Genomic DNA, 27707 nt, shown 5'->3' on the forward strand with positions numbered 1-27707 from the left:
AGCTGATTGTTTTTCTGTTGTGTTGTTCGTTGGTGGCGACTAAATGCAAGTTTTATAATAAATAAACTATATTTTCTATAATTAAAGTATTGACAATTCAAGATTATCTGGTGAAGAGAGGAATTGGCAATGAATTCATTAAATTTGCGTGTGTCATCGGTGAAGACTGGCGAGCATGTTAAAAAGAATGCAGAAATGCGCGCTGCACTAATCACGTTGCCGAAACATCATGAAAATTGTAGTATTTATTACACATAAAATTTAATACCTATGCAAATACTTTTCAATATTATTTTGTTTCACATTTAATAAACTAGCAGTGCTCAGTTATTGCCTTGAATTGAAAAATTCCAAAACGATACCAGAGCAAGTGGCGGCGGTGAAAAACGTGAGTTGAAATTGGGTGGTGGGCTGACATTCTTGCATTTCTGGATATGCATACTTATTTTTGTTTTGTTTTCCAGATATTCAAAAATATTTGTCACGATACACAGGCGTTACAATTTCTCTCTGACTTGTATTTTCATTGCCCACTTAAACATCCGGTGCGTAATCAGATTTTAAAGTAAGTATTCTTTACTTCAGGGGAGTTTAGTTATCAAGATTTCCACGTAACAAGTACGCGCTTTAGTAATCTGCCGTAGATCATCGCACATGTTGTTATTGTTGTAGCGATAAGGTTGCTCCCCGAAGGCTTTGGGGAGTGTTATCGATGTGATGGTCCTTTGCCGGATACAGATCCGGTACGCTCCGGTACCACAGCACCATTAAGGTGCCAGCCCGACCATCTCGGGAACGATTTATGTGGCCACATTAAACCTACAGGCCATCCCCTCCCTCCCCACCACCAAGTTCCATGAGGACCTTGGGGTCGCCAGAGCCTCGTGTGTTAGTAAAACAGGATTCGCCGCGGATAGGTGAGGTTGACAATTAGGTTTGGAGAAGCTATATATTGCGCTGGCAACCTGAAGGGTTGCGCTACACACCCCTTGAATCTGGTATTTTAGTCGCCTCTTACGACAGGCATATCTACCGCGGGTATATTCTTACCCCCTTACCCGCATATAAAACCTTTCTATGCCAGCAGGCACCCTCATCGAGTCAGGGGGTGAGAATATACCCGCGGTAGGTATGCCTGTTGTAAGATGCTACTAAACTACCAGATTCAAGGGGTTGTGTAGCGCAACCTTTTCAGGTTGCCAGCGCAATATATAGCTTTTCCAAACCCAATTGTCAACCTCAGCTATCCGCGGCGAATCCTGTTTCATTAACAGCCGAGGCTCTGGCGACCCCAAGCTCCTCATGGAACTTTGTGGTGGGGAGGGAGGGATGGCCTCAAGGTTAAATGTGGCCATATAAATCGTTCCCGAGATGGTCGGGCTAGTACCTTAATGGTGCTGTGTTACCGGAGCGTACCGGATCTGTATCCGGTAAAGGGCCATGCCATCGATAAGCCTTCGGAGAGCAAGATTATCGCTACAAAAACAACAACGACAGCAGGTTTAAAACACCGAAAATGCTTTCATTTCGTCTATGACCTTCTTCACTGGCTGGTTTCATTTACTATTATGAGCTCATATTACTGAGTTACTTCTGTTAGGCAAGACCACCAAAATTCTGCACCGTCAATAAAGTTGCTTCAAAAGTTTATAGTAAATTTCGCTCGTAATTTTGTTATTTATTATTGCGGCTCAACCACAACTTACATTTAAACTATTTATATATTTATTTATTTCTTTATTAGTCTACAAATTTAACAATTAATCAGACTAAATATAGTACGGATTACAGATAAATTACAGAAGCATACAAATTGAACAAAATTATATTATAAAATATGTATATACATTATTAAAACAGTTGTTGTTGTTGTTGTTGTTGTTGTAGCAATGCTCGCCCCACCTAATAGCCGCGACCGATCACAAATTGTCATCAATATCCTCTAACGGGAGTCCAAGGAAACTTGCCGTTTCAACAGGGGTGGACCATAAGGAAAGGGGTGTTAGAGGCGTTGGTTCCACATTACAATTGAAGAGATGGTTGGTGTCAGGCATGCTTAACCAACGAACCGATATCATTTCGTTACGATAATTAACGTTAATAAACGAAACAAAGTCATTTCGTTTCGTTTATTAACGTTAAAAACGTCAAATTAACGAAATGATTTCGTTTCGTTTTCTGCCATATCAAAACGGAATCAAATCGTTTATGTTCATTATTAATTTCAAACTATGCTGGCAAAGCTGATTGATGGCAGAGTCATTAAAGGTGAAAGCAATAGCCAAGCTGATTGCAACTTTTCTCATGAATTTTGACAGTACGAACATTTCTAAGAGTGTTTTTGACATTACCACCAACGAATTACACAAACAAATTATATGGAGTTTGTGTGTGTATGTGCGCTCGTTGTTACCACCTTACGGCTTCACCATGGCTATAGCATTGCCAGCACAATTCAAACATAAAGTATCACGTTTTTGTTAACGTTTTTAACGTTAACGAAAGCTTTTCGTTTCGGTTAAAAACGAGATACAATTTATCTTGATAATTTCTTTATCGATAATATTTCGAAGTGTTTCAACGGAAACGGTGGAAATTTTTTGATAAACGATTAGCTTAACGTTAAGGTGCATCCCTGGTTGGTGTCATGTGGGGACACATTGCAAGCGGGGCATACATTTTGTATGTCGGGGTTGATTCTGGATAGGTAAGAGTTTAACCTGTTACAGTATCCAGAACGAAGTTGAGCAAGAGTGACACGCGTTTCCCTGGGGAGTATGCGTTCCTCTTCCGCAAGTTTTGGATAATTTTCGTTAAGTACTGGATTCACCGGGCAATTCCCGGCATAAAGCTCCGACGCCTGTTTATGGAGTTCACCAAGGACCTGCTTGTGTTTTTTCACTTCATACGGCTGGGTTCTCAGGTGCCGTATTTCCTCAAAATGCTTACGGAGATGACTCCTTAAGCCCCTAGGCGGTGCTGGTTCATCAATCAGATGTCTGTTGAGATGCCCAGGTTTCTGGGTATTCAACAGGAACTGTTTGGTCAGCATCTCATTTCTCTCCCTGATGGGGAGTATTCTCGCCTCATTATGCAGATGGTGTTCTGGGGACATAAGAAGACAGCCCGTGGCGATTCTGAGAGCAGTATTCTCGCAGGCCGGTAGTTTCTTCCAGTGGGTGATTTTTAGGCTTGGCGACCATAAGGGTGACGCGTAGCACGTAATCGGCTGGCTAATTGCTTTGTATGTAGTCATGAGCATTTCTTTATCTTTTCCCCAAGTACTGCCAGCGAGGGATTTGAGGATTTTGTTACGGCTCTGAATTCTCGGAACAATTGCGGCTGCGTGCTCACCAAAATGTAGACCCTGATCAAACGTCACACCCAAGATTTTGGGGTGTAGGACAGTCGGTAGCGTAGTGCCATCGACGTAGATGTTCAAAATGGTCGACATTTGGGGCGTCCATGTTGTAAATAAGGTCGCGGAAGATTTAGTCGGTGATAATGCCAGGTTTCGCGAGGCGAAAAAACTGGAGAGATCAGGGAGGTAGCCGTTTATTTTATTGCATAGCGCATCGATCTTTGGGCCTGGGCCTGTGGCCATTATTGTGCTGTCATCGGCATAGGAAACGATTGTCACTCCTTCAGGTGGTGAAGGTAGCTTAGATATGTAGAAAATAAACAAAAGTGGGAGTAGGACACCACCCTGTGGCACCCCCTGTTTAATTCTCCTTGGTTTTGATGTTTCGTTTCTAAATTTCGCCGATGCCTGCCGACCACCCAGATAATTTGCGGTCCACCTTTTAAGACATGGGGGAAGGGTAGACCCTTCCAGGTCCTGCAGTAACGAGCCATGGTTGACCGTATCAAAAGCTTTTGATAGGTCTAGCGCTACGAGTACTGTTCTATGGTGGGGGTATTGATTTAAACCGCAATTTATCTGGGTGCTAATGGCATTTAGCGCGGTGGTAGTGCTATGGAGTTTTCTGAAGCCATGCTGATGAGGGGCTAGCTGCAAATTTGCTTGGAAATAAGGTAGCAAAATGGCTTCAAGCGTCTTTGCCACTGGCGATAGGAGAGATATCGGACGATATGACTCACCTATGTTAGCTGGTTTCCCAGGCTTTAGTAGCGGGACCACCTTGGCCATTTTCCATTTCTCAGGTATGACAAAGGTTGAAAGAGACAGATTGAAGACACGCGCTAAATATTTGAACCCCTCTTTCCCTAGGTTTTTAAGCATCGGCATGGCTATGCCGTCTGGGCCCACTGCTTGGGATGGTTTAGCACGACCAATGGCGTCCTCAACCTCTTTAGCGGTGATGGTGATTGGTGACGCGCTGAATTTGTGTTTATGTGCGGGTCTATTGGCTCTCCGTCTATCTTTGTCGACCGTAGGATGCATTATATATTGTCGGTAGAAAGCGCTCGCGCATTTTTTCGCGTCCGACAGCACTTTGTCGCCAAAGGCGATGGAAACTTTGTCTTTGTGCTTAGTCGGATTCAATAGGGACCTTACGGTGGACCAAAGTTTACCCACACCGGTAGAGAGGTTACAACCTCTTAGGTGCTCCTCCCATTTCGCCCGCTTGTGTTCATCTACAAGCAATCTGATGCGTTGGTTTATATCCCTTATTTGTGGGTCGCCTGGGTCAAGCTGTCTTATAAGGTCACGTTCTCTCGCTAAGTTTGCGGCCTCCGCCGGGAAGTGTGGCCGGATTTCGGGAATTCTCCCGGAGGGAATGAAATGTGCCGAGGCGGATTTAATGACCCTACGGAAGGCACGCTCCCCTTGGCGGGCATCAGTCGGGATAGGGAGGGCAGCTAGGCGGCTGTCTGTAAAGGATTTATATTCTTCCCACTTTCCTTTTTTGAAGTTTATGAAAGTGCGTTTTTCAGTGACGATGAAGTCGGCGTTACGCTCAAGCGAAATAAGTATGGGCAGGTGGTCGGATGCCAATGTTACCATCGGCTGCCAGTTGACGCAGTTTACGAGTTCTGCGCTCACGATTGAGATATCTGGCGAGCTGTGACAGCTTCCTACCATACGTGTGGGGGCGTCTCCGTTTATTGTGCAGAACGTCGTTTCTTCTATTTGATCCGCCAACATCTCACCCCTACTGTCCGCCCGCAAGTTTGAATGCCATAGATCATGATGGGCATTGAAATCGCCTAAGATAATGTGATTGTTGCCAGTGGGTAAGGCCCTGTTATTAGGGCGGTGTCCACTGGGGCAACAGGTGGAAGGAGGGATGTAGATGTTGATGATTTCTAGGTTTGCATCGCCTGACCGGACAGATAGGCCTTGACGTTCTAAGACATTGTCCCTGCGGTCGATGCCAGGATCAAATATACAATATTGCACAGAGTGGTGTATGATAAACGCGAGACCGCCTCCATTTCCGCTCTCGCGGTCTTCCCTGTGGACGTTATACCCAGAGCAGGTCTGCAATGCAGATCTTGCTGTGAGTTTAGTCTCTTGAATCGCAGCAATGCGGATGTTGTGCCGCTTCATGAAATCGACAATCTCCGTAATCTTCCCAGTTAGTCCATTACAGTTTAACTGCAGAATTCTGAGGTGCATAAGGGGAGACGTCGCCACTCTGGGGGTAAGTGACGGGTGACTACGCCTGGGTTGGGGAAGGCCAGGACGCAATTGCTGTTGTGGCCCTAGGACTGGGCGTCCTTGGGCAAGCATTGGGGTACCCGGATGAATTGGGGTTGCGACCTGGCAACATGGCGCGATGAAATCCGTCGGGGGGTTGCCGTCGCGGAGACCAGAACATCTAGGGAAGTGGCACCACCCAAGGCAGGAGCTGCATTGGGCTGATGTCGCAAACATATATATTATGTGCTGGCAAACTGTACAAACGGAGGTAGGGACTAAGAGTCTGTTTCCCTGACCTACACGATTTCTGCCGGAAAAGAGGGGGGAGAAGACGGGGGCAGGGGCTGTTGCTCAGCATTGCTTCCGACTCTACTACGAAGATTGTAGTTATGAGTGGTAGCAGCTGTTTGAGTTGTTGGCGCCGTGGGGCGCGAGCAGCAGCGGGTACTTGTTGTGGCTTGCCGAGCAGCGGGGCTGCTGGAAGGTAGTGGGGGGGGGGGGCGCTTAGACGTAGACTACGGGACGCCCTTGGGCGTGAACAGCAAGGAGCCACAAAAGATTTATAAAAGTTACGTGGACGTCGGGTTTTGGGATCAAGCCCAGAACAACCTGTCCGATGCAACCATCCCTTGCACGAGACACACTGAACAGAGTATGACCGTCCTAAAAAGATTCTTTTCCGGCAGATGCAGCAAAACCATTTCTCAGGGCCGGGGTCAGGAGACGGACCCGGATTGGATTCGATGCCTTCCCGGAGTAAGAGAATATGGAGCAGTCCTGCTGCAAGGAGCTGCTGGGAGGATGACAATTTGTGGGAGGGACGAAACAGATTAGATGGGGTCACACTGAAATGACAGTCCTTGGTCGGGAAAAATCCCGAGTCGCTCCGGTACATAGAACCGACTGCCTTGGGAAGCGATTAAATCAGTTGTCGGGATGGACTGTGATGCCGAGCAACGGGAATTGATTATTAGTGCTGTCGGAATGGACGTGATTTCGAGCAGCTAATATATATTTGACACATAACAAGTAGGGCTGCGATGTGTGGGAGGTTGGAAAGGACGTGATTCCAAGCTAACCGCCCAAAGTTACTGGAGCTGGTGATAAGACGTGATTTCGAGCAGCTGAAGTATATTTGCCACACAACAAGTAGGGCTGCGATGTGTGGGAAGTTGGAAAGGACGAGATTCCAAGCCACCCGCCCAAAGTTACTGGAGCTCGTGATACTCGGAAGTATTTTTTTCCTCCTGTTAACAGAAATTCATCGCTAGCCTCTTGGGCGTTACACGCCAGGCCTGTAAATGAAATAGCTGAAAATAGCTACGTTATAAGGCCCGAGAAGCAACATATGGAATTCTCCCTTGATTGAAGCCCTGAGGAGTGTAAAGCTATTACTCCATGGCGTCCTCACAGATTTTGCATTTCATTTTGCATGACAAACGGTGGGAGAATCAAGGGGTTGATAAGCGCATTTCAAAGCTTCCGCAACCCATTGTCGACGTCACCTACGCGAGGCAAATCCTGTTACAAATAAGTATGTATCAGAGACATATTTAGTAAGCGAGGCTTTGGCAACCCCAATCGTTCCCGAGATCGATCTGTATCCGGCAAAGGACCATCAACATCGGTAACACACCCTAAAACCTTCGGGGAGTGTCTTTATCGCTACAGCAACAACAAAAACAGCTTAAAATTGCTCATGAGGCAAAGTCTTAAAGGACTAACATAGAGTTGCAATCTTATGGTAGAACTTCATAATTGGCCTCTAGGGCTTTTCAGCCGTTGTAGAATTTCATATCAGCTCTTTCATTTGAACAGCTGAAAAACGAGTTGAAAGTCACGAATGTGGCAAATTCTGAAAGGACGCTCGTACAAATGCAGCTTTAGGGGAGAGGACAATAAAGAAAACACGATGGTGGGGAAACAAATATACATTGACCTTTAAGCAAACAAAAAAATAAATAAATACTTCTAAAACTTGTTTATTTTTCAGACTTTTAATTACAGCGGCTCGCCTGAGCACAGGAGCCATAGATGAATCAGCAATTGTAAATGCTTTGGCCCAAACTTTACAAAGCTTAGTAAGTCAGACTAAAGGGGAAACTGAGAGTAGCCGTTGGAATGTTACGATTACGTCGATGACTGGTTGTTTCGAGAATTTTGAATGTGGTCTGAAAGCTTTTCAAATTTGTATTGCTGAACTATTTCCATTCCTCTGTGCAGCCGTACAAAAGTATCTTACTGAATTGAGGTAGGACGTATAATCTACATATTTCTGTGCTTCATTCTAACATCTCTAATTTTCAGCGTTCTTAGCTCACCTTCAGTGCGTAATGAATATTATTTATATATACATAATGCTATACGTCTTCTTTTATGTTGTGTACAAGAATATGGTATTACAATCAAAGATGCACACAAAATAACACTGACGCAATTAAGTATGCTATGTAAACAAATTGTGCAAGATGATGAAATACCAATGGATCCACGCACAAATGCTGGTATATTATTAGCACATAATGCTAAACTAAACGCCAACTATGAACAATTCATACAAGAAGTTAAGCTTACAAAAAATCCTCATGAAATCACATTATGCGTTGGTGTTATAAACACTTTTGATCAGCATGATTTTCAACAAATTTCTGCTGATATACGTGATATTTGTAGTAAAACAGATGAAATAGCTAATGCCTACTCAACAATACCAAATATATTATTATGCGCAACGCGCGCACTTTATCAACTTTCAAAACTAATACATAACTTTGATTTGAAAGCACAGGCAAATGTGGCGGCTTTGGATGATGCAAAATTGATTTTACGTAAATTATTAATATACGCTTTTAGTTATTTAGAACATCATATGGATAGTGTGCGTCATATGTGTCGTGATTTATTGCGTAATATAGTCGCAGCGGCTAGCAAAATCGAATTTGAGTTTTTATTACAAAAAATTTATGATGCCTGTCGTTCTGAACGTTTATCGCTTTCAATGAAATGTGTTGTGTTGCAACAAACGGCGGCAATTATGGGAGCGGATATAATCATACGACAATGTCCGGAAGTATTTACACATATATTTGCTCAACAGCTGGGACGTGATTTCATGGTGAATAATTTGTTTGAGGGTGAGAACGACAGCTGCTTACTTTAACAAATCATTTACTTAGTTTAAAACAAATGATCGGCTTAGAACGTAAACTTTCCAACTTAGAGGAGCATTTGTGGACGTCGACACCAAAACGCAACATTTACGTACTTTGAAAATAATTGACCTTCTAATGCAGATCCCTTACACTTGCAGGCATCTATCGAAATTTCCAATGGCGACTTTAAAAAATGCAACCAAGTCTTAATTACGTTGACTTGACACAATCATATGAACTATTTCTCACTAGTTTCCACTTAAAGTATAGATTTAAACTATTTCTTTACTGCCAAAGTCGCTAATCTGGAGGTTATATAATCTTTGCAACAATTTAATTTTTTCCTATATGTATGGAGATGCATATCAAAACGACATGTCGCTTATTTACTTCAAGTGTCATAACTCCCCGGGGAGTGTTATCGATGTTGAAGGTCCTTTGCCGGATGCAGCTCCGGGACGTTCCGGTAACAAGCACCATTAAAGTACTAGCCCGACCATCACGGGCACGATTTGATATGACCACATGAAAACTTCTAGGCCATAACGCCCTCCCACCCCTAGATCCATGAGGAACTTGGGGTCGCCAGAGCCTCGGCTGTTAAAGAAAAAATTCTCCGCGGGTAGGCGAGGTTGACAAATGGGTTGGAGAAGCTATATATTGCGCGGACAATCCCTTGAAAGGGTTGCGCTACACAGCCCTTTGAATCAATTTGGTATTTTTTCGAAACTATTTATGATGTAAATGTTTCATTTTGGTGTGGACCTCCACATTTGTGAATAGCATACATGATAAAACGGCTTATGTGGTAAGTTTTGAAAAATGTTTGGTTTCGGAACAAAAACCATAGCTAAAAACCCCATTTTTGTAGTTGTGTGGCAAAGCACGCCAGTAATCTCGTAGCCAAAATCGTTATACCAACTTTTAAGTCTTCCGTCAACTGTCCTTCTAATAGCTTTCGGATAAAAAGAAATCATTCGCATGTTGACACTCTAAGCCGACGAACGAATGCATAATTAAATATGTACTTCTATCTACAAATATGTATTTCTTCTTGCAGCGCTAATGTATGTCAGTCACCAGGAGATTAACTATGAAGTGTGGACTAATCTCTGGATTAAATATTTACTTTATGTCGCTAGCGCTCAAGACGAACGTTTACCTGATATTGAAAAGCTAATAGTGAAAGCGGTCAAATATGAGCCGAAGATTGTACAGCATATCATTGAAAATAACGATTTCGATATACCGATTAGTACAAAATTATCTGTTTTGTGGGCTGTACGAAAGACTGGAATTAAAATTGATAATTTCAATGATATTATGTCGAAATTCTCAGGTCCTTTATTGTATAGTATTCTCTCAAACTCGGATGAAACGCGTATTATGGCTTTGCGGCTGTTGGTGGAAACGAATAAGACTACGGAGCAGTTGACATTATTGGAATGTGAAAATTTGCTTTTATTTTTGGAATATAACGCCAATTCCCAAAGTCCAGCAACACGTCAAAAAATGCTTGCATTATTTAATAAAGCCTTAATGCGTTGTGAATTGAATTTGTTAAAGCAGTTGAAAGATAGGAAACCGGCTAAAACGAATAGTGATAATACAAAAACAACGACAATAACAACAACAACGCGAAATACTGGTGCCATACGCAAAACGATTGATGGCATTGGTGATGATGAGCCAATGCAATTGCAGTTTTTGCGCGATTTCATAAAAAAATTGGTGCGAAATTTATTTCAGGTACTTAACTTATTATTTCTGTTAGCTGTAATAAGGAAAACCGCAACGAAATGCCATGAACTAAAGTGGTAAATCTATAGCGGAAAATAATAATATCCGCTTTCAGACTTGTTTTTGCGCTGCTTTGCTAAGTTTTGACCCATTCAATAAACTGTTCGTTCATTCGCTGAATTCATATTTCTATTTGCATACTTCAATTAGCAATAGAATATACTTTTATCATTTTTCGTATTTTGTAACTTGATTGAATAAAAATTGTATAAATAAATGAATACAGTACTTGGGCGACCGAGCTTTGCTCGGCAATCTTCGAGTATGCCGCATAACATACTTTGTTCTACATGTCATCATTAATTCAACTCTACTTTTTTTATACATATGTACATATATTATCTTATAACTTTAAACGAGCAATTCTTGTGTATGTATTCGTATTCGTTCGGTTGGGGTAGCCTACTCAAAAATGTCCCTATTGTAATGCGGAGTGAAATACCTTTCGTTTGATACCCATATCGGTATATATCATGCAATTTTTTTTAATTTCGAATAGGTGGCAACCCTAAATGGTAACCCTACTCAAAAATGTCCCTATTGTAATGCGGACTGGAATACCTTTCGTTTGATACCCATATCGGCATATCATGCAATTTTTTTAAATTTCGAATAGGTGGCAACCCAAAATGGCAACCCTACTCAAAAATGCCCCTATTGTAATGCGGACTGAAATACCTTTCGTTTGATACCCATATCGGTATATTTCATGCAATTTTTTTTTTAATTTCGAATAGGTGGCAACCCCAAATGGCAACCCTACTCAAAAACTTCCCTATTGTAATACGGAGTGAAATACCTTTCGTTTGATACCCATATCGGAATATCTCATGCAATTTTTTTAAATTTCGAATAGGTGGCAACCCTACTCAGAAATGTCCCTATTGTAATGCGGACTGAAATACCTTTCGTTTGATACCCATATCGGTATATTTCATGCAATTTTTTTTTTAATTTCGAATAGGTGGCAACCCCAAATGGCAACCCTACTCAAAAACTTCCCTATTGTAATACGGAGTGAAATACCTTTCGTTTGATACCCATATCGGCATATCCCATGCAATTTTTTAAATTTCGAATAGGTGGCAACCCTAAATGGTAACCCTACTCAAAAATGTCCCTATTATAATGCGGACTGAAATACCTTTCGTTTGATACCCATATCGGTATATCTCATGCAATTTTTTTAAATTTCTAATAGGTGGAAACTCTAAATGGCAACCCTACTCAAAAATGTCGCTATTGTTATGCAGACTGAAATACCTTTCGCTTGATACCCATATCGGTATATCTCATGCAATTTTTTTAAATTTCGAATAGGTGGCAACCCTAAAAGGAAACCCTACTCAAAAATTTCCCTATTGTAATGCGGAGTGAAATACCTTTCGTTTTATACCAAATCGGCATATCTCGTGCAATTTTTTTTAATTTCGAATAGGTGGCAACCCTAAATGGCAACCCTACTCAAAGATGTTCCTATTGTAATGCGGAGTGAAATACCTTTCGTTTGATACCCATATCGGCATATCCATGCAATTTTTTTTAATTTCGAATAGGTGGCAACCCTAAATGGTAACCCTACTCAAAAATGTCCCTATTGTAATGCAGACTGAAATACCTTTCGTTTGATACCCATATCGGTATATCTCATGCAATTTTTTTTAATTTCGAATAGGTGGCAACCCTAAAAGGAAACCCTACTCAAAAATGTCCCTATTGTAATGCGGAGTGAAATACCTTTCGTTTGATACCAAATCGGCATATCTCATGCATTTTTTTTAATTTCGAATAGGTGGCAACCCTTAATGGTAACCCTACTCAAAAATGTCCCTATTGTAATGCGGAGTGAAATATCTTTCGTTTGATACCCATATCGGTATATCATAAAATTTTTTTTTATTTCGAATAGGTGGCAACCCTATATGGCAACCCTACTCAAAAATGTCCCTATTGTAATGCGGAGTGAAATATCTTTCGTTTGATACCCATATCGGCATATCTCATGTAATTTTTTTTTAATTTCGAATAGGTGGCAACCTTGTGAAACATTCTGAGTGGCAACACCTAGGTAGACAGTCTTAGAAGGTGATACATTATCTCTGTGCCAAATTTCATTTAAATCGGTTGAGCCGTTCCCGAGATCGTTCGGCTATGCAAACATACAAATATACAAGAATTGCTCGTTTAAAGTTATAAGATATACTCATTTTAATTTTTCCTTCAGGGTGCAAACTTCAGCCGGCGATCAGTTTCTCTACAACTATTAGAACAGTGCATACAGATATGCGAAAATTGCGCTATTTCACTCGACAGCATATTACCACGAAATACAGTTAGAACGCTAACCGTTATGCTTTCAGATTCATATGAGTCAAATAAAAAACTAGCAGTTAATATTTTGAAAGCCATCGAAAAACGTTCAAATTGTAATTTAATAGAGAAAAGGAAATACAATCTTAATTTAACTAACATCTCAAAACTTTTAACTTCAATACGACCAACCGATTCAGTAACTGCTGCATATCAAATAGAATTTTATTGTAATCACAATGAGCGTATAAAAAACTTCAGCAACTATGAAACAGCCACAACAAATTATAATACCATTAATTATGTTGCACTGCGTTGGCTACTACAACAACTAAAAAGTGGATTGAAAATAGCTAAAGAAAGTCTATTGAGAGCGGCTAAATTAAATCCTTTATACGGTATTTTGTTTGCTATAAAACATTTATTAAAACAATTAGATTTTCAAGCATTGGCACAAGACATTACCTGGCGCATTATTATTGCTGAATTGATTTTATTATGTAAAGAATTGACCAATGTTGTGTCACCTGTGGTGAATAGTTCATCACCAGAGGGACATTTGCCTAACGATTTTAGTGAACTACCTGCTGAGTATGGCGAAGAAGCGGCAAGTGACATTGCAGGTGAGGGTGGAAAGAGCGAGAAAGATGATGGTAGCAGTAGTGAGGCTAGCTGTAAAATATTATCAGCTAAATCAGCAAATATAGATTTAAAAAATGTTAAAACAACACCACAAATGGTGCTGTTATGCGCTTGGCGAACTGTGAAAGAAGTCTCATTAATACTTGGCGAAATTGTTTTACGTGCACCATTGCAGCTTAGTAAATTGACTGAACAATTTCTCATAACCAAAGAGCAACTACTCGAAATTGGTGAACATTTTAAGCAGTTACTTGCCGAAACAAAACATCGTGGTGCCTTTGAGCAAGCTTATGTGGGCTTCTCAAAACTTTGTGTACGTCTTTGGCGTTTGGAAGTGCACGATTTGAGTATGTTACCCATGCAATGGTTACGAGACTTACTCGCTATCATCTCCAAAGACGAACAATTGAATGAGAAAATTTGTGCTACACGTCGTAGCGCTGGTGTACCATTTATGGTGCAAGCGCTCATCACCGCCGAGTTGCAAGTGGGCACTACCAAAGCCCTCCAGTATTGTATGACACATTTGCTGCAATTGTGCGCTAAACAGGATCAGCAGCAGCATGAGACGCGCAGCGCTGAATCGCGTACACATGCTATGAATATTTTGCGTGCACTTTTCCGTTGCACCGATTTGAATGAGACTGTCGTGGAGTATGTAAGCGATGGTGTAATCTGTGCTATACGTGGTTATGATGCTGAAACATGGTCGGAAAAGAATTCGGCAACTTTATTATTTTCAGCATTAATTACACGTATTTTTGGTGTTCAACGCACGCGTGATTTGGATAATTTGAATGTGCGCAATAAAATGACAGGTCGTGTATTCTTTTTACGTTATCCAAAGCTTTATGATTTCTTTCTGGCGCAGTTGCAAGAGGCCAGTGAGTTGGTGCAAAAACAACAGAAGGCGCATAAGTTACATTCGTTATTGCTGATGCTTAGTCGTTTATATCCATCGGCATTGGAGGGTACCGAGTCCAATTTAAAGGTGAATATGGTGCACGTTTTTTTTTGAAAAAACATTTTTTTTTAATACATGCTTTATTTTTAGTTAACTGAATTCATTCCATATATCTCAAACTGTGCCAGCTGTCCTGAAATGCGCACGCGTTACTTAGCAGCTAAAGCTGTTGTTGCTTTAGTCTCAAAAGACGCAATGCCTGCTGCAATATTGCGTATGTGTGGTGAAATCGTGGTGAGTATAAGCAAGATTTGTTATAAATTTTAAACGACGGAAAATTCTTCAAGATATTTAGAAAATCCATAAAGCACATGTTTAATCATGCTATCGATTTTTAAGTGACCTCTTATTGAGCTAAAAATTGAACACCCTGCACTTAGATCAGGGCACCGTGACAATGCAATAAAGGGAATCAAACATTCCTCTATGAACTGAAACTTTACACATAGTTAAATCACCCAGCGAATTTTGGGGTTCAGAATATGCCTGCGATAGCCATGGCTATCGTAAGAGGCAATTTAAATCCACAGACGTGAAAGGCTCGACATGGTCATCATTATAGATAATACTCCCCAAAACCTTCGGAGTGTGTGAAGATTCTTACGAGACATGGAATCTTGCGATCGATTTTTCATTAGCAAGGTAGATGCTTAGAATTTTAAACGTAATTCAAAAGGCCAAAGGGTGTGCGAAACCTATCACAAAAAGTTCCACTGGAGGGCGCACGGATAAATGTATTAAGAACAATTTTACGAAAGAGTGAGCAACAAAATTGAAACCCCACACCATGCAACAAAAGATGGGCAGTAAAAAGGTGATAAACAAATTGCAAGCACTTCCTTTACGCAAATGAATCAAAACGGCGTGAAATGGGGTTTTAGAAAGAGAAAAATGCTAATGAATTGTGATTTTGAAATTTTACCAATAACTGTTGTTAATAGCTTATCACAATCGAAACTATGAAGGTACATTTTTGTCTCAGTTTTTTATACTCAGCACACAGATTATACTAACTTTGATTGGATAACAGTTGGTTGTACAGGTATAAAGGAATCGTGATAGATATAGACTTCCATATATCAAAATCATCAGTATCGAAAAAAAATTTGATTCAGCCATGTCCGTTAACACGATAACTAATTATTGAGATATCTTCACCAAATTTTGTACACGAGCTAATCTGGACCCAGAATAGATTGGTATTGAAAATGAGCGAAATCAGATGATAACCACGCCCATTTTTTATATATATAACATTTGGGAAAACACAAAAAACCTGATTATTTAGTAAATAATACACCCAGAATGTGGAAATTTGACATGTGGACTGATATTGAGACTCTTGATAAAAAATTGAAAAAAAGTTTTTTAAAATGGGCGTGGCACCGCCCACTTGTGATAAAATCAATTTTACAAATATTATTAGTCATAAATCAAAAATCGTTAAACCTATCGTAACAAAATTCGACAGAGGTTGCCTTCCTTATAAGGAATGCTTTGAAGAAAAATTTATGAAATCGGTTAAGGATCACGCCCACTTTTATATAAAAGATTTTTAAAAGGGTCGTAGACGAAAATAATAAGCTATATCTTAGCGAAAAAGAGCTTTGTGTCAATAGAATATTACTTTTTAAATTGAATTATAACATTAAATTGGAAAACAATAAAATTTTTGAAAATGGGTGTGGCACCGCCCCTTTTATGACTAAGCAATTTTCTATGTTTCGGGAGCCATAACTACAAGAAAAATGAACGGGTTGTAATGAAATTGTGTACAGATATTTTCCTTATAGCAGAAAATATTTCTAGTAAAAATGGACGGGATCGGTTAAAGACCAACGCAACTTAGATATAAAACAAGTTTAAAAGGGTCGTAGACTAGAATAATAAGCTATAACTTAGCAAAAAATAGTTTTGAATCAATGATTTTTCACTTATCCAGTTTTATTGTAAGAGGAAATGGGGAGACATTTATTTTTTAAACGGGCGGTGCCGCGTGTTATGTAGAAAAGTAATTTATCTGAAATGCAATGAAGCTCACGCTAAGTATATAATGTTCGGTTACACCCGAACTTAGACACCTTTACTTGTTTTTGCATATTTTTGGGCAAAGGGAAAAGCATCTCACTTTGTGAAATATTTAATTTATAATTTTCTTCTTATTTCTTAAAGATCTCTGCGGACTCCAAATCCGAGCCTTTGAACTTGAATGTTTTACATGGGCAACTATTACAGGTAAACTATAAGCATTGTAATAAACTGTTTAATCATTTTTTTTAAGGATCAAGCTATTATTTTTAGAACGTCTCCTTATACACGTCTTATGTCCGGTTTTTCAGTGCGAGTTTAAACTCTGTTTTCGACAAGAGTGTTTCTTCCTTGAACTATGTTGGTGTCTGCATTAAGCTCGTTGTTGTTGTTGATGTTGTAGCGATAAGGACACTCCCCGAAGGCCTTGGGGAGTGTTATCGAGTTGATATCCTTTGCCGGATGCAGATCCGGTACGTTCTGGTACCAAGCCCCACCCTCTCGGGAACGATTTGTTATGACCACATGCGACCTCCTAGGCCATCCCCCTCTCCCACCCCCTAGATCCATGAGGAGTTCGTACAGTTCATTTAAACCTTTTAACGTATTCGCCGTTGCCGACGCGTACTGGCCCATAAATCTTTCCAGGAACTTCTTTCTGGGACGCCTCATCTGATGTTGTCATGGTCCATGCTTCCGCACCATATAAGATGAGGGGTACGATAAGTAACTTGTAGAGTATAATCTTCCTTTGTCGAGAGAGGACTTTACTTTTCAATTGCCCAACTAGTCCAAAGTAGTGTTTGTTGGCAATAGTGATTCTTCGCATGATTTCAAAGCTGATGTTGTTTGTGTTAATGCTGGTTCCCATACGAGGAACGTCTTTTACTATTTCGATTTATGGTTGCCAACAGCGTACGCTGACTCCTTGCTTGATGACAGCAGGTACTTTGTTTTGTCCTTATTCACCATAGAACCCATATTTTCCGCTTCTTTTTCCAGTTTGGAGTATGCAGATGGGTGTTCATGCTGAAGATATCAATGTCGTCAGCATACGCCAGTAATTGCATGCTTTTATATAACATTGTTACGAATTTAGTGCAATTGCGCTTATCCCAAATCTTCTAACGTTCGTATCGTTAAACTGTTGAATAAATAACTCCAATATTCAATAATGCAAAATGGTCTTTATTAGATTAATTTGAAAATACTTCACAATAACACTTATACTTCGCAACTTATAGCGTGCTTAAATCAAACTGATTGCTCATGCCTCAGCTGGTGCTGCTTTTATTCGCATATTTCTAGGCGTTTCTCCTTCTAGAATTTACTAGTTCGCTGAAGATTGCATACTTTTGTGAGTATCTCAGAAATATGCATGTGTATGTGTGAGAACTACTTTGCTGATGATTGCATACTTTTGTGTGTATCTCTCCGCTGCTGTATGTACATGTGCGTAGACATAATTTTTGTAATAATTGATTTGTTTATGTACATACAAGTGACGGCTTAGTATCGGCTTAGAGAAGATAGTATCCCTTAGTGTTGCTAATATTCGTCACAATATTGTTCCATAGCGGCTAGGTTCTGCAGCTTGTACTATTTTCTCCAGCATCAAATTAAAAAAAAAACGCACGTTAGGGGGCACCTTGTCTGAAACCTCTTTTCGTTTAGTCGCGAACGGCTCGGAGAGTTCCTGACTGAGCTGATGGTGTCAACTTTAACTGTAGTGTAAACTAGCACTGAAAAACCGGGTCTTGTTAAATCAATTTTTGAGTTTGGTGGGAGTTTTGGAAAATGATAGAGAATCATTTTCAAAAAATTGCAAAAACTGCTTGAAACATACTTAAAGACCTTCGAACCAAGAAAGGGAAAATAGGTTCCCTAAAGGTATACAACACTTTTTGATTAACTTCCTATTTTCAGATTTATTTGTTACTAAAAGCGGTGCATCAACCAGACGCTGAGTTAGTCGGCGACATTGCAAACACATTGCGTGTGTTTCATGAAAAAAGTCAATTGAGAAATGCTGTTATACTTAAATTAATGTTGGATATATTCATTGAATTGCTAGAAAGGTAAACCGCTAAATATATATTTGTATTATCGCATTTCAAATATATTTTCGTCTATCTTCTTTCACTAGCCAATCAAGTCTCAACAACTACCCAAAAGAAACTACACAAAGCCTTCTCCACTTTACTACCTACAAAGAGCTTTGCAATCCTGAATTAAGCTTCTATTATCCGGTGCTGCGTAGATCGTTCTATCTTTACAATTTACATACATTACGGTTAACATTGACCTTTGATGCAATCCTCGACTATTTACTTTGTCCGCCGCTCACACACCCCACAATGCAATTGGAACAAGCTGAAGTGTGCCTTAATATTATATTATTATTGTTGAAACCTGAAGAAATGGATGTATTTGAATTTGAAATATCCGATGAGGAGCAATTTTTTGTAAATGTCTTAGATGTGGAAATGCGAAATCATTTAAGTACCGAATTGCGTGAAAGCAAAGTTTTGCATGTGACATTAAAGGAATTATTACAAAAGCAACAATACTATCCAGAATGTATAATGAAAGCATATGCGATATTAAGCTTTTTGTATAATTTTGATTTTACATTAAGTCAATTGTTGAAAGAGTCAAAAAAGCATACGGGTGATGTCAAGTCGGCGATAGCAATGTGTGTGGAACGTTTGGTAGACGATCAAGGTGGTATAGATTCGAAATTTTCAAAATCATGTTTGGAATATTTATTGGAAATTTCACAAGCATGGAATCCAGATTGTTTGAGGTGAGTTACCCTACAAGAATACTGACTATCATATGACTATCCTCTGATTGTCAGCAATGTCAACCTAACGATCAGCGCCTCATACAAACTTTCTATCATAAACTTAAGGGGACTTGCGCAAATGTGATGTAAACAACTGTGTACGTGTGAGTTTTTGTCTCCTTCTTATACACCAACATCGCCTACTGAATCAGTGCTGACACTCTAACTATCAAAAAGTGTCATAAATGATAGTTTACTGTAGATATCAGGTTTGACTGTTATACTATCATAAATGACAATTGTTATATTCCGCCAAAAATGAAACAATGCTTTTTGCTTTTTATTTACTTTATTTCATTACGTTTTTAATTTTGTACGTGATAAAAGCATACGCGTTTCTTATTTGTTTAAAATAAATAGTTTTATAAGAATTCGACTTCAGAATGTTCAATTTAAATTCAGAAAATAACAAAACAACAGAATAGCACTTTCCACATGCGGAAACACATTTAAAAATGAATCACCACTAACCACTATTATTTTTCGCGTATCATTTTTTTGAGTGCGTCCCATACATTCCGACAGCTTTTGGTATTTTTTAATATTATTTTCGATTTTTTTCTTTTAGCATGAATCTTTGAAATGCTCTCTTTTTCGTTTTTTAAACTTATTTTTTATATGGTTTTCGTCGGTTGAAAATGGCGGAATTTAAAAAATAACAAAACAACCGTGATAATCATTTGATTGTCATATGACAGTCAGTAGTGACAACATGATTAAATCGGATAAACTGTTGTCGCATACATAAAATTCCGTTGAGAATTATGTATCTGTCTCACATGCATAATGGTATCTGCAGTATGTTCTTTTGTTCTGTACCAGGTGTCCGAAGCTTTCCCAGTTTGAGTCCTTTTTCATGATTATAGGCTGTCGTTGGGAACATGCGGACATGCGTGAGCGATCAAAGGAACATACATAAATTTAAGTATCAATGTTTACGTCATCGCAGGATCAGCATTGTTAATTACAAGTGTGAGTGTATTAGTAAAACTATCAGCGTTTCTTGTAGGGTAGTAGAAATGGTATGTCTGCGTTTAAATTTTGAAAAAGTTGGCAACTCCGACCGCACCTCCATGATGTTAGTCTGTGTTTTGACTGCTAGTTGCAGAAAAAGGGTTCAGAAAGTAGGACAGCTCGTTTTTGGACCCATGATTAGCGCCCAGTGACTGCGCATCTGAGCCTGACCTTATTGCATTGCGCTAAGATAGTAGTTAAGAAAGCTTCAGAGCCCAATAAAAATCAGTTTTATACTATGTTCAAACAGAAAAATAAATTGAGGCAATTTCGATTTGAATTGAGTGCAGTTCATAAAACTCAATTTAGCTTACACAATAGTAATTTGATAGCTGGTTGGCTCATCTCTACAGCAGCTACGGCCAAAACATATACAATCACATATTGCGGTTCTGCTGGACAATGAGAGACTGAAGAGAACAAGTCGCTCACGCGTCTAAAAAATCAATGTTGCCAACGTATTGAAATCGAAAAAATTCATGGTTTAATTGTGGAAGGAAAAATGGACTTTTAAATATTAGTAGTAATGGTGAAATTGTATTGATAAATAGCCACTTACCCATTTTAAGTACTTTAATTAATTGATATTTACCTAATATTTTAATTTTGAAAAGAGATTTTTATATGTTGCAATTTGACGTATAGCTAAACTGTTTGTAGAACGGGTCCAACAGTTGCGATTTGGAATGCGCCCATTGTACAAAGTCTTGGAAATGGCGGGTGCAAAAAAGTGAAAGTGAAGTTATTGGTGAAAAAGTATGTATTCCTTATTACCCGAACTTACTCTATGTATGAAAAGCCAAATTGATGTTACCGAACATTATTTTTGTTATTTTTAGCTTTGAGAATCAACAAAAAAACAACAACAAGTTAATAATAAAGAATAAAGAAATTAATAAAGAAATAAATATTTACCGAAGTTTAAAGACAGTTTCAAATATAAAAACTAAAAAAAATTCACTTTTAGAGATTACAAAAAAATTAAATGTGAATTTTTCCTCAATATTTTTTTGTTTACTTTAAGGAACTAAATTCGTAAAATTATTTTTTTGCAATTAAGGAAAATAAAATATTAATTCTTATTTAAATATTTTTTAATTCATTGCAAGTTCTTCAATATTTATATCATTTTCGTATCTATTAATTCTTAAGATATCTCCTAAGTGGTTATCCATTAAATTATGTCTATATTTAGACTTAACTATTTTTAAAAAAGAAAAAAGGACTTCGCAATTATAAGTGGCACCAAACATTGAATATAGTTTTAGTATTTCAGACCTTATTTTTGAATAAGACACATCGCTTACTTTTTCCCAAAACTTTAGTCCTGTGCCAAAGGGCAGTGATGGATCGGCTTGCATAATTTTCAGCTCTTGTTGAATTTCTTGACTGTAATTTTCAATATTGCATGTTAATGGATTGTCGTGAAGATCTATTGCATTTTTGATAATATGGAAATCAATAAATTTTTCAGAAAATTGTTTAATCAAGGTATCAATAATTTCTACAAACTCTGTTAATTTATTTTGAATTGGAAGTTCCACAAATACTTTTGATGTCCTTGGTAAAAATGTAAAACTTTTGTTAAGAATTTCATTTTTTAACAGTCTGAGCTTATGACCCAATTGATTTGTTGCAGAAACCAGATCAAAAATATGTTTGTTTTTACCTTGTAAAATGAGATTGAATTCATTCAACATGAGTGATATATCACTAAGAAAAGTTATGTCATATATGAATTCGTCGTTTTTCAAGTGTGAAATCATTTCTGCGCAGTTTTCTGCTAGGCTTTGTTGCAAAAATTGAATAACTTCTTCCCGTAAACCAAAAAGTCGTTGCAAACTTAGCCCGCGACTTAGCCAGCGAACGTTAGTAAACAAAAGCAGATCTCCGTAATCTGCTTCAACCTCTGCTAAAAATTCTTTAAATTTTCTGTTCGTCAATGCGTTGTGTCCTCCCTTTATTCTATTAATTACTTTTATTGCAAACTCCATTGCATTCATCATATTAAGATGCTTCGAAAATAAAGCGTGTTGATGTATTACGCAATGGAACGCAGGAACATTAACATTATTTTTTCGTAAAAACCCAACAAACCCTTTATCCCTCCCGGTCATAACCTTAGCACCGTCAGTGCATACTGCACTCAATTTATTTTTATCCACGTTATTGAATACTTGGGTATTTACTGCTTCCCATAAGGTTTTACCATTCACGTGGCTGTGCATTGAAACGAGACATGAATTTCAAAATTTTTATTTACTGTCTTCACATAAATTGCAAGTTGGCTTGTACTTGAAATGTCGGTAGTTTCGTCCAGACATATAGAAAAATATAAGCTATCCTGCAATTTCTTCATAACAATGGAATAAATATACCTACTTACTTTTTCCGTTCTGCGAATCATACTTTGCTTCGAAAGTGAAATCTTATCAAATAATTTTCCAAACTCTTCTCCTTCTTTGCCAAATAATTGAAAAATATCCTTACAGAGGTCTTTAAAAAATATTCCGTCTGAATATGGGCGGAATTTTTTTGCTAAAGTTATAGCGACCATATAAGATGCTGCCTTAATTTCCTTACTCCTGTTCCCTTCATTATTGGGACCAATTAGGTTCAACTTGCTCTTGAGCCTTAGAACAAAATTTTCCCTCTCCTTACTACTGAGCTCATAAAATTCATTAGCATGGCATGTATGATAATGGCGTTTGACAAAAAATTTTGTTGCACGCGCAATTTCTTTATGGCACACCATGCATTTTTCTCCTCTCTTTTTATTATCAACAACTAAAAAATCTACCTCCCAGTTCATATTAAACATTTTTAATGCGACTTACCACGACTTGTCTGCTCGAAAGTTGCGCATTGAATGAGGAGAAAAACCCTTCCGCGATCACAGCGAGACAGTAAGTATTGGCAACACTGCTTCATACTGATTGGTAATATGTGTGTGAAAGCAGCGCAGTTATCGTACTATACGTAAGAAAGCAGAAGAGAAAAATTTGGCACGCGTGCCTATGAAATGGAACACACTGCTCTACAGCAGCAACATAACTTTGTTAAGGCTGTCAAAATGTGCGTGTTGGTATTAGGCGAATGGAATGGAATGAAAACATAAAACTATGAAATCTTTGTGTATTGTTCGAAAATGTGTTCAATGTTTTGGTTTCATTTTGAGTTTGCCATCTTCTTTTGACAATCCCTACTCCAGTGAAATGAAAAAAATGAAATCAGCTGATGAGATGAGCCAACCATATAGTTAAGCCATGCGTAAACTGACGTTTAAATCTACTCAATAAACACATTTTACAAGGTTGCATTTGCAGTTTGAAACAATTTATTACGCAATTTTTTTTTTTTAAATTGGCAATTTATTATTACAATTTCTCACGACCCGGTCTATGAAAAGGTGGCTTATGACTCAAAAAAGAAATTGCGAGAAACAGCTGTTAACTTACTTTGTTTTGAAAACTTTAGTATTTTGTTGCAAGTTTCTTTCCAAGTAAATATATATCGTTGTCGTGGTTGTAATGATACACTCACCGAAGGTATTGCGTTTTTGGTTTCGATGCTGATGGCCCTAATACTATGTTCAAACAGAAAAATAAATTGAGGAAATTTCGATTTGAATTGAGTGCTGTTCATACAACTCGATTTAGTTTACACAATAGTAATTTGATAACTGGTTGGCTCATCTCTACAACAAGAGCATACCTTTGTTCAGACTGTCAAAATGAACACGCACATTATTAGGCGAATGAAATGGAATGAAAACATAAAACTTCGAAATTTTTGTGTGTTGTAAGAAAATGTGTTCAATGTTTTGGTTTCATTTTGAGTTTGCCATCTTTTGACAATCCCTACTCCAGTGAAATGAAAGACATAAAATCAGCTGATGAGATGAGCCAACCATATAGTTCAGCCATGCGTAACTGACGTTTAAATATACTCAATAAACACACTTTACAATGTTGCATTTCCAGTTTGAAACAATTTATTATATGACAAATTGCGTAATAAATTGCCAATTTGGTGTGTGTTTGAACCTAGTATAAGCCTGATATAGATCCTAGCACCATTAAGATACTAAGGTACTAAACCGACCATCTGGGGAATGATTGGATTAGACGACGTTTAGCCGCTATCAGAATTGACCTAACGCACCATCCCCGTCTATCGAAACCTAAAGAAACTAAACCTAACCAAAGAAAATTTTATCTTGAAACTGCTTTTTTTCTTTCTTTCCTTTACAGATATAAAGCCGCTCAAATCTTATCACATATAGCTGTACATTTTGAAAAAGCTTTGGATAAAAAGAAACTGTCATTTTGTCGTTTATATATCGGGCTCACATTGACGCACCTTATGGATGATGATTTCGATATACGTGATTACACTGCCGAAATCGTTTTAAATAATTTACCTGAAGAAGTTGGCATGCGTATGATATTTAAAATTCTTCTTGTAATGAAATTTTTAAAATAAATCTCTTTTGTTCCTCCACAGCATGGGTTGTGCCCACAATGGTGCAGCGGCTGTTTCTACAATCTATAGCCGATCAATTAGAAACGATGCGTGCCGATGATAATTATATAATGGATATTATTAAAATTATTAAAGAAACTTTAACAGTGGGGACTGGCGGCAGTATGGATACGAATGATGATGATGGCACTGCTACATCGAATAGCAGCAACAGCAGTGACACATCGACGACAAGTGATATGGATATTTTTGATAAAAACGAAGCGAATGTGTATGCGGAACCACGAAAGGCGCTACTCGATGCGATTGTCGTTTTCGAAACGACTTTCAAATTACGTCCAAGAATTATAAACTGTTTAAAAGAGGCTAAGATATTTTAACTAAGTCTGATTTTTTTTGATTTTCCTTCTTGATAGTACTTGTAAGTTTTCCATTGTTAAGTGAAAAGTTCCAAAAGAGATAGCATATCGACTTATCCTAGTAGAAAGGGCGTATCTTAAAAAGTTTGTGAAAAAATAGGTATTTTAGACATTCTATTAAAAAGGCTGTATCTCAACGAAGTTTTTAATAAAATCGTATCTCAGAAGGCTGGTTAAAAAGGTTGTAATTGAAATAAAAATTTTTTTGACAGAAGAGATATGAACTAAATTTAGTTTCATTTCTTTTCACAACTCGTTAGCGACTTCAAATGCTGAACTATAGAGGACACATGAATCTATATTTTGGTTTACCAATTTATGTCTTTTGTCAATAGGAAATAAATTCAGTTAAATTAATACACGACTTTATTAACGACTTCGCTCAGATACGGCTTAATTAACAGAATGTCGCGCGTGTATATGTGAGTGATACTTCCACCGATGATTGCATACTTTTGTGAGTATCTCAGATTTATGCATGTGAATGTATGAGAACTACTTTGCTGATGATTGTATATTTTTGTGCGTATCTCTCCGCTGCTATATGTACATATCGCTCATTTGCTGCAACGTCGTCATAACTCAAAAAACATGACTTTTGAGTTAACATATAAACGTACCCAATATCATGATCTATGTTGTATAAAAAAATCTTCGTCATCAGTTAAAAATTTAGCACGTGTTATAAAAATGAAAATATGCCTTTATATGCGCAACATATGGCAGTTAAAATCTTTGAATGGCTCTCCTGGAAAATTGTGCTTTTTGAGTTATGCCGACGTTGCAGCAAATGAGCGATATGTGTATACATAATGATTGATTTGTTTATGTAAATTCAAGTGACTGCTTAGTATCGGCTTAGAGATGATAGTATCCCTTAGTGTTGCTAATATTCGTCACAATATTTTATTGGGTTGTCTATCATATATAACTGCCATTTAATTGTACTACCGTGGGAGATTTTACTATACGTTTAGAGACATAAAACCTATATATAAGCCGTTACCAGAATTTTTTAGACAAGAAGAAGGACGTAACTTTCCATTTCCCAATAAAAAATTCTTACATTTGTAACACAAGTAAATACTGGAAAATTGAGCTGCCGAAAAAGTGAAGTTATATATGTTGACATCACCTTTATTATTGCATTATGGTCTGAGATACGCCCGTTCTAAGTTACGACGTTTCTATTAGGATAGGTCGATCTGCGTTTTTAATTTATTTAGATATATGTTCATTACAACCACACCACATCTTGGTTAACCGAATACAAAATGTTTAAGCATTATTTCTCTCTTGATGTTATGTACCGATATATCGACTTTAACTGCTTAACTCTTTTCACCATTTTTATAATCTTGTACTATATTATGTCAGTTAATCGGAATCAATGAAAATTTTCTTTTGACTTGACATTGTTCTGCAAGGCGAATTTGTTGAATTCGCTTTGCCACTACCTGGTATGAATTCGCCTGGGTTAAGGCAAATAGCCACAATGCGTATCATGATGATCAGAGGCCTTATTATGCAACGCGATTCGAATAGAAATACTATTCGAAAGCTTTTTTTTCAAATCCGAAAGAAATTTCTTTCGTTCTTTCAAATCGAGTTAGATAATAAAATCCTAGAAGTGAAATTCTTGTTCTTTGAAATGATGAAGTTAACAAACTGCCATACATTTGATTACATTCTTGTTTGAAATTTAGCTGTGCGTGTACTTGTCTGTCCGTTAACTCGATAACTTGATTATATATGGAGATATCTTCACCAAATTTGGTACACGAGCTTATCTGGACCCAGAATAGATTGGTACTGAAAATGAGCGAAATCGGATGATAACCATGCCCACTTTTTATATATATAACAATTTGGAATCACACAAAAACCTGATTATTTAGTAAATAATACACCTAGAATGTTGAAATTTGACGTGTGGACTGATATTGAGACTCTTGATAAAAATTTTTTTTAAAATGGGCGTGGCACCGCCCACTTGTGATAAAATCAATTTTACAAATATTATTAATCATAAATCAAAAATCGTTAAACGTTTCGTAACAAAATTCGGCAGCGAGGTTGCCTTTACTATAAGGAATGCTTTGAAGAAAAATTAACGAAATCGGTTAAGGACCACGCCCACTTTTATATAAAAGAGTTTTAAAAGGGTCGTGGATGAATAAAATAAGCTATATCTTTGCAAAAAAGAGCTTTGTATCAATGGTAATTCATTTCCCAAGAGGATTTATTACAATAAATAGGAAAAACTTCAAATTAAAAAAAAAAAATGGGCGTGGCACCGCCCCTTTTATGACTAAGCAATTTTCTATGTTTCCGGAGCCATAACTCGAAGAAAAATGAGTTCAGAATAGAACCATATGTATATGTATTATTGTGCAGCCTTGTAACACTATTAAGAACACAAAACAAACAACAACAG

General features: G+C 38.0%; 1 protein-coding gene across 6 annotated transcripts; it reads left to right on the plus strand.

The window, feature by feature from the left end:
• On the plus strand, positions 1–27474 carry THADA (Thyroid adenoma-associated protein homolog). 6 transcript variants are annotated; one of them, XM_067781240.1, is made up of 14 exons: positions 1–45; positions 103–241; positions 318–388; positions 465–565; positions 7602–7859; positions 7916–8742; positions 9821–10509; positions 12785–14503; positions 14567–14710; positions 16649–16711; positions 18431–18582; positions 18651–19310; positions 24620–24807; positions 24873–27474. In XM_067781240.1, exons 2-14 carry the CDS (start codon positions 130–132, stop codon positions 25229–25231), a joined length of 5343 nt encoding a protein of 1780 aa, XP_067637341.1. In that variant the 5' UTR covers positions 1–45; positions 103–129; the 3' UTR covers positions 25232–27474. The 6 variants fall into 6 exon arrangements, with proteins under 6 accessions (XP_067637341.1, XP_067637340.1, XP_067637343.1 ...); XM_067781239.1 differs by having other exon boundaries at positions 31–241; XM_067781242.1 differs by having other exon boundaries at positions 31–241; positions 321–388.
• The last annotated feature ends 233 nt before the right edge of the window (positions 27475–27707 follow it).

This window comes from Eurosta solidaginis, chromosome 4 (assembly GCF_040869045.1).
Source record: "Eurosta solidaginis isolate ZX-2024a chromosome 4, ASM4086904v1, whole genome shotgun sequence".
NCBI lineage: Eukaryota > Metazoa > Arthropoda > Insecta > Diptera > Tephritidae > Eurosta > Eurosta solidaginis.

Excerpts from the sequence above, each read along its gene's own strand:
- THADA (XM_067781240.1), top strand. The coding sequence starts at position 130 with ATGAATTCATTAAATTTGCGTGTGTCATCGGTGAAGACTGGCGAGCAT. Across the intron at positions 242-317 it reads GAAACATCATGAAAATTGTA|CAGTGCTCAGTTATTGCCTT; the intron begins GTATTTATTACA and ends TTAATAAACTAG. Across the intron at positions 389-464 it reads AAGTGGCGGCGGTGAAAAAC|ATATTCAAAAATATTTGTCA; the intron begins GTGAGTTGAAAT and ends TTTGTTTTCCAG.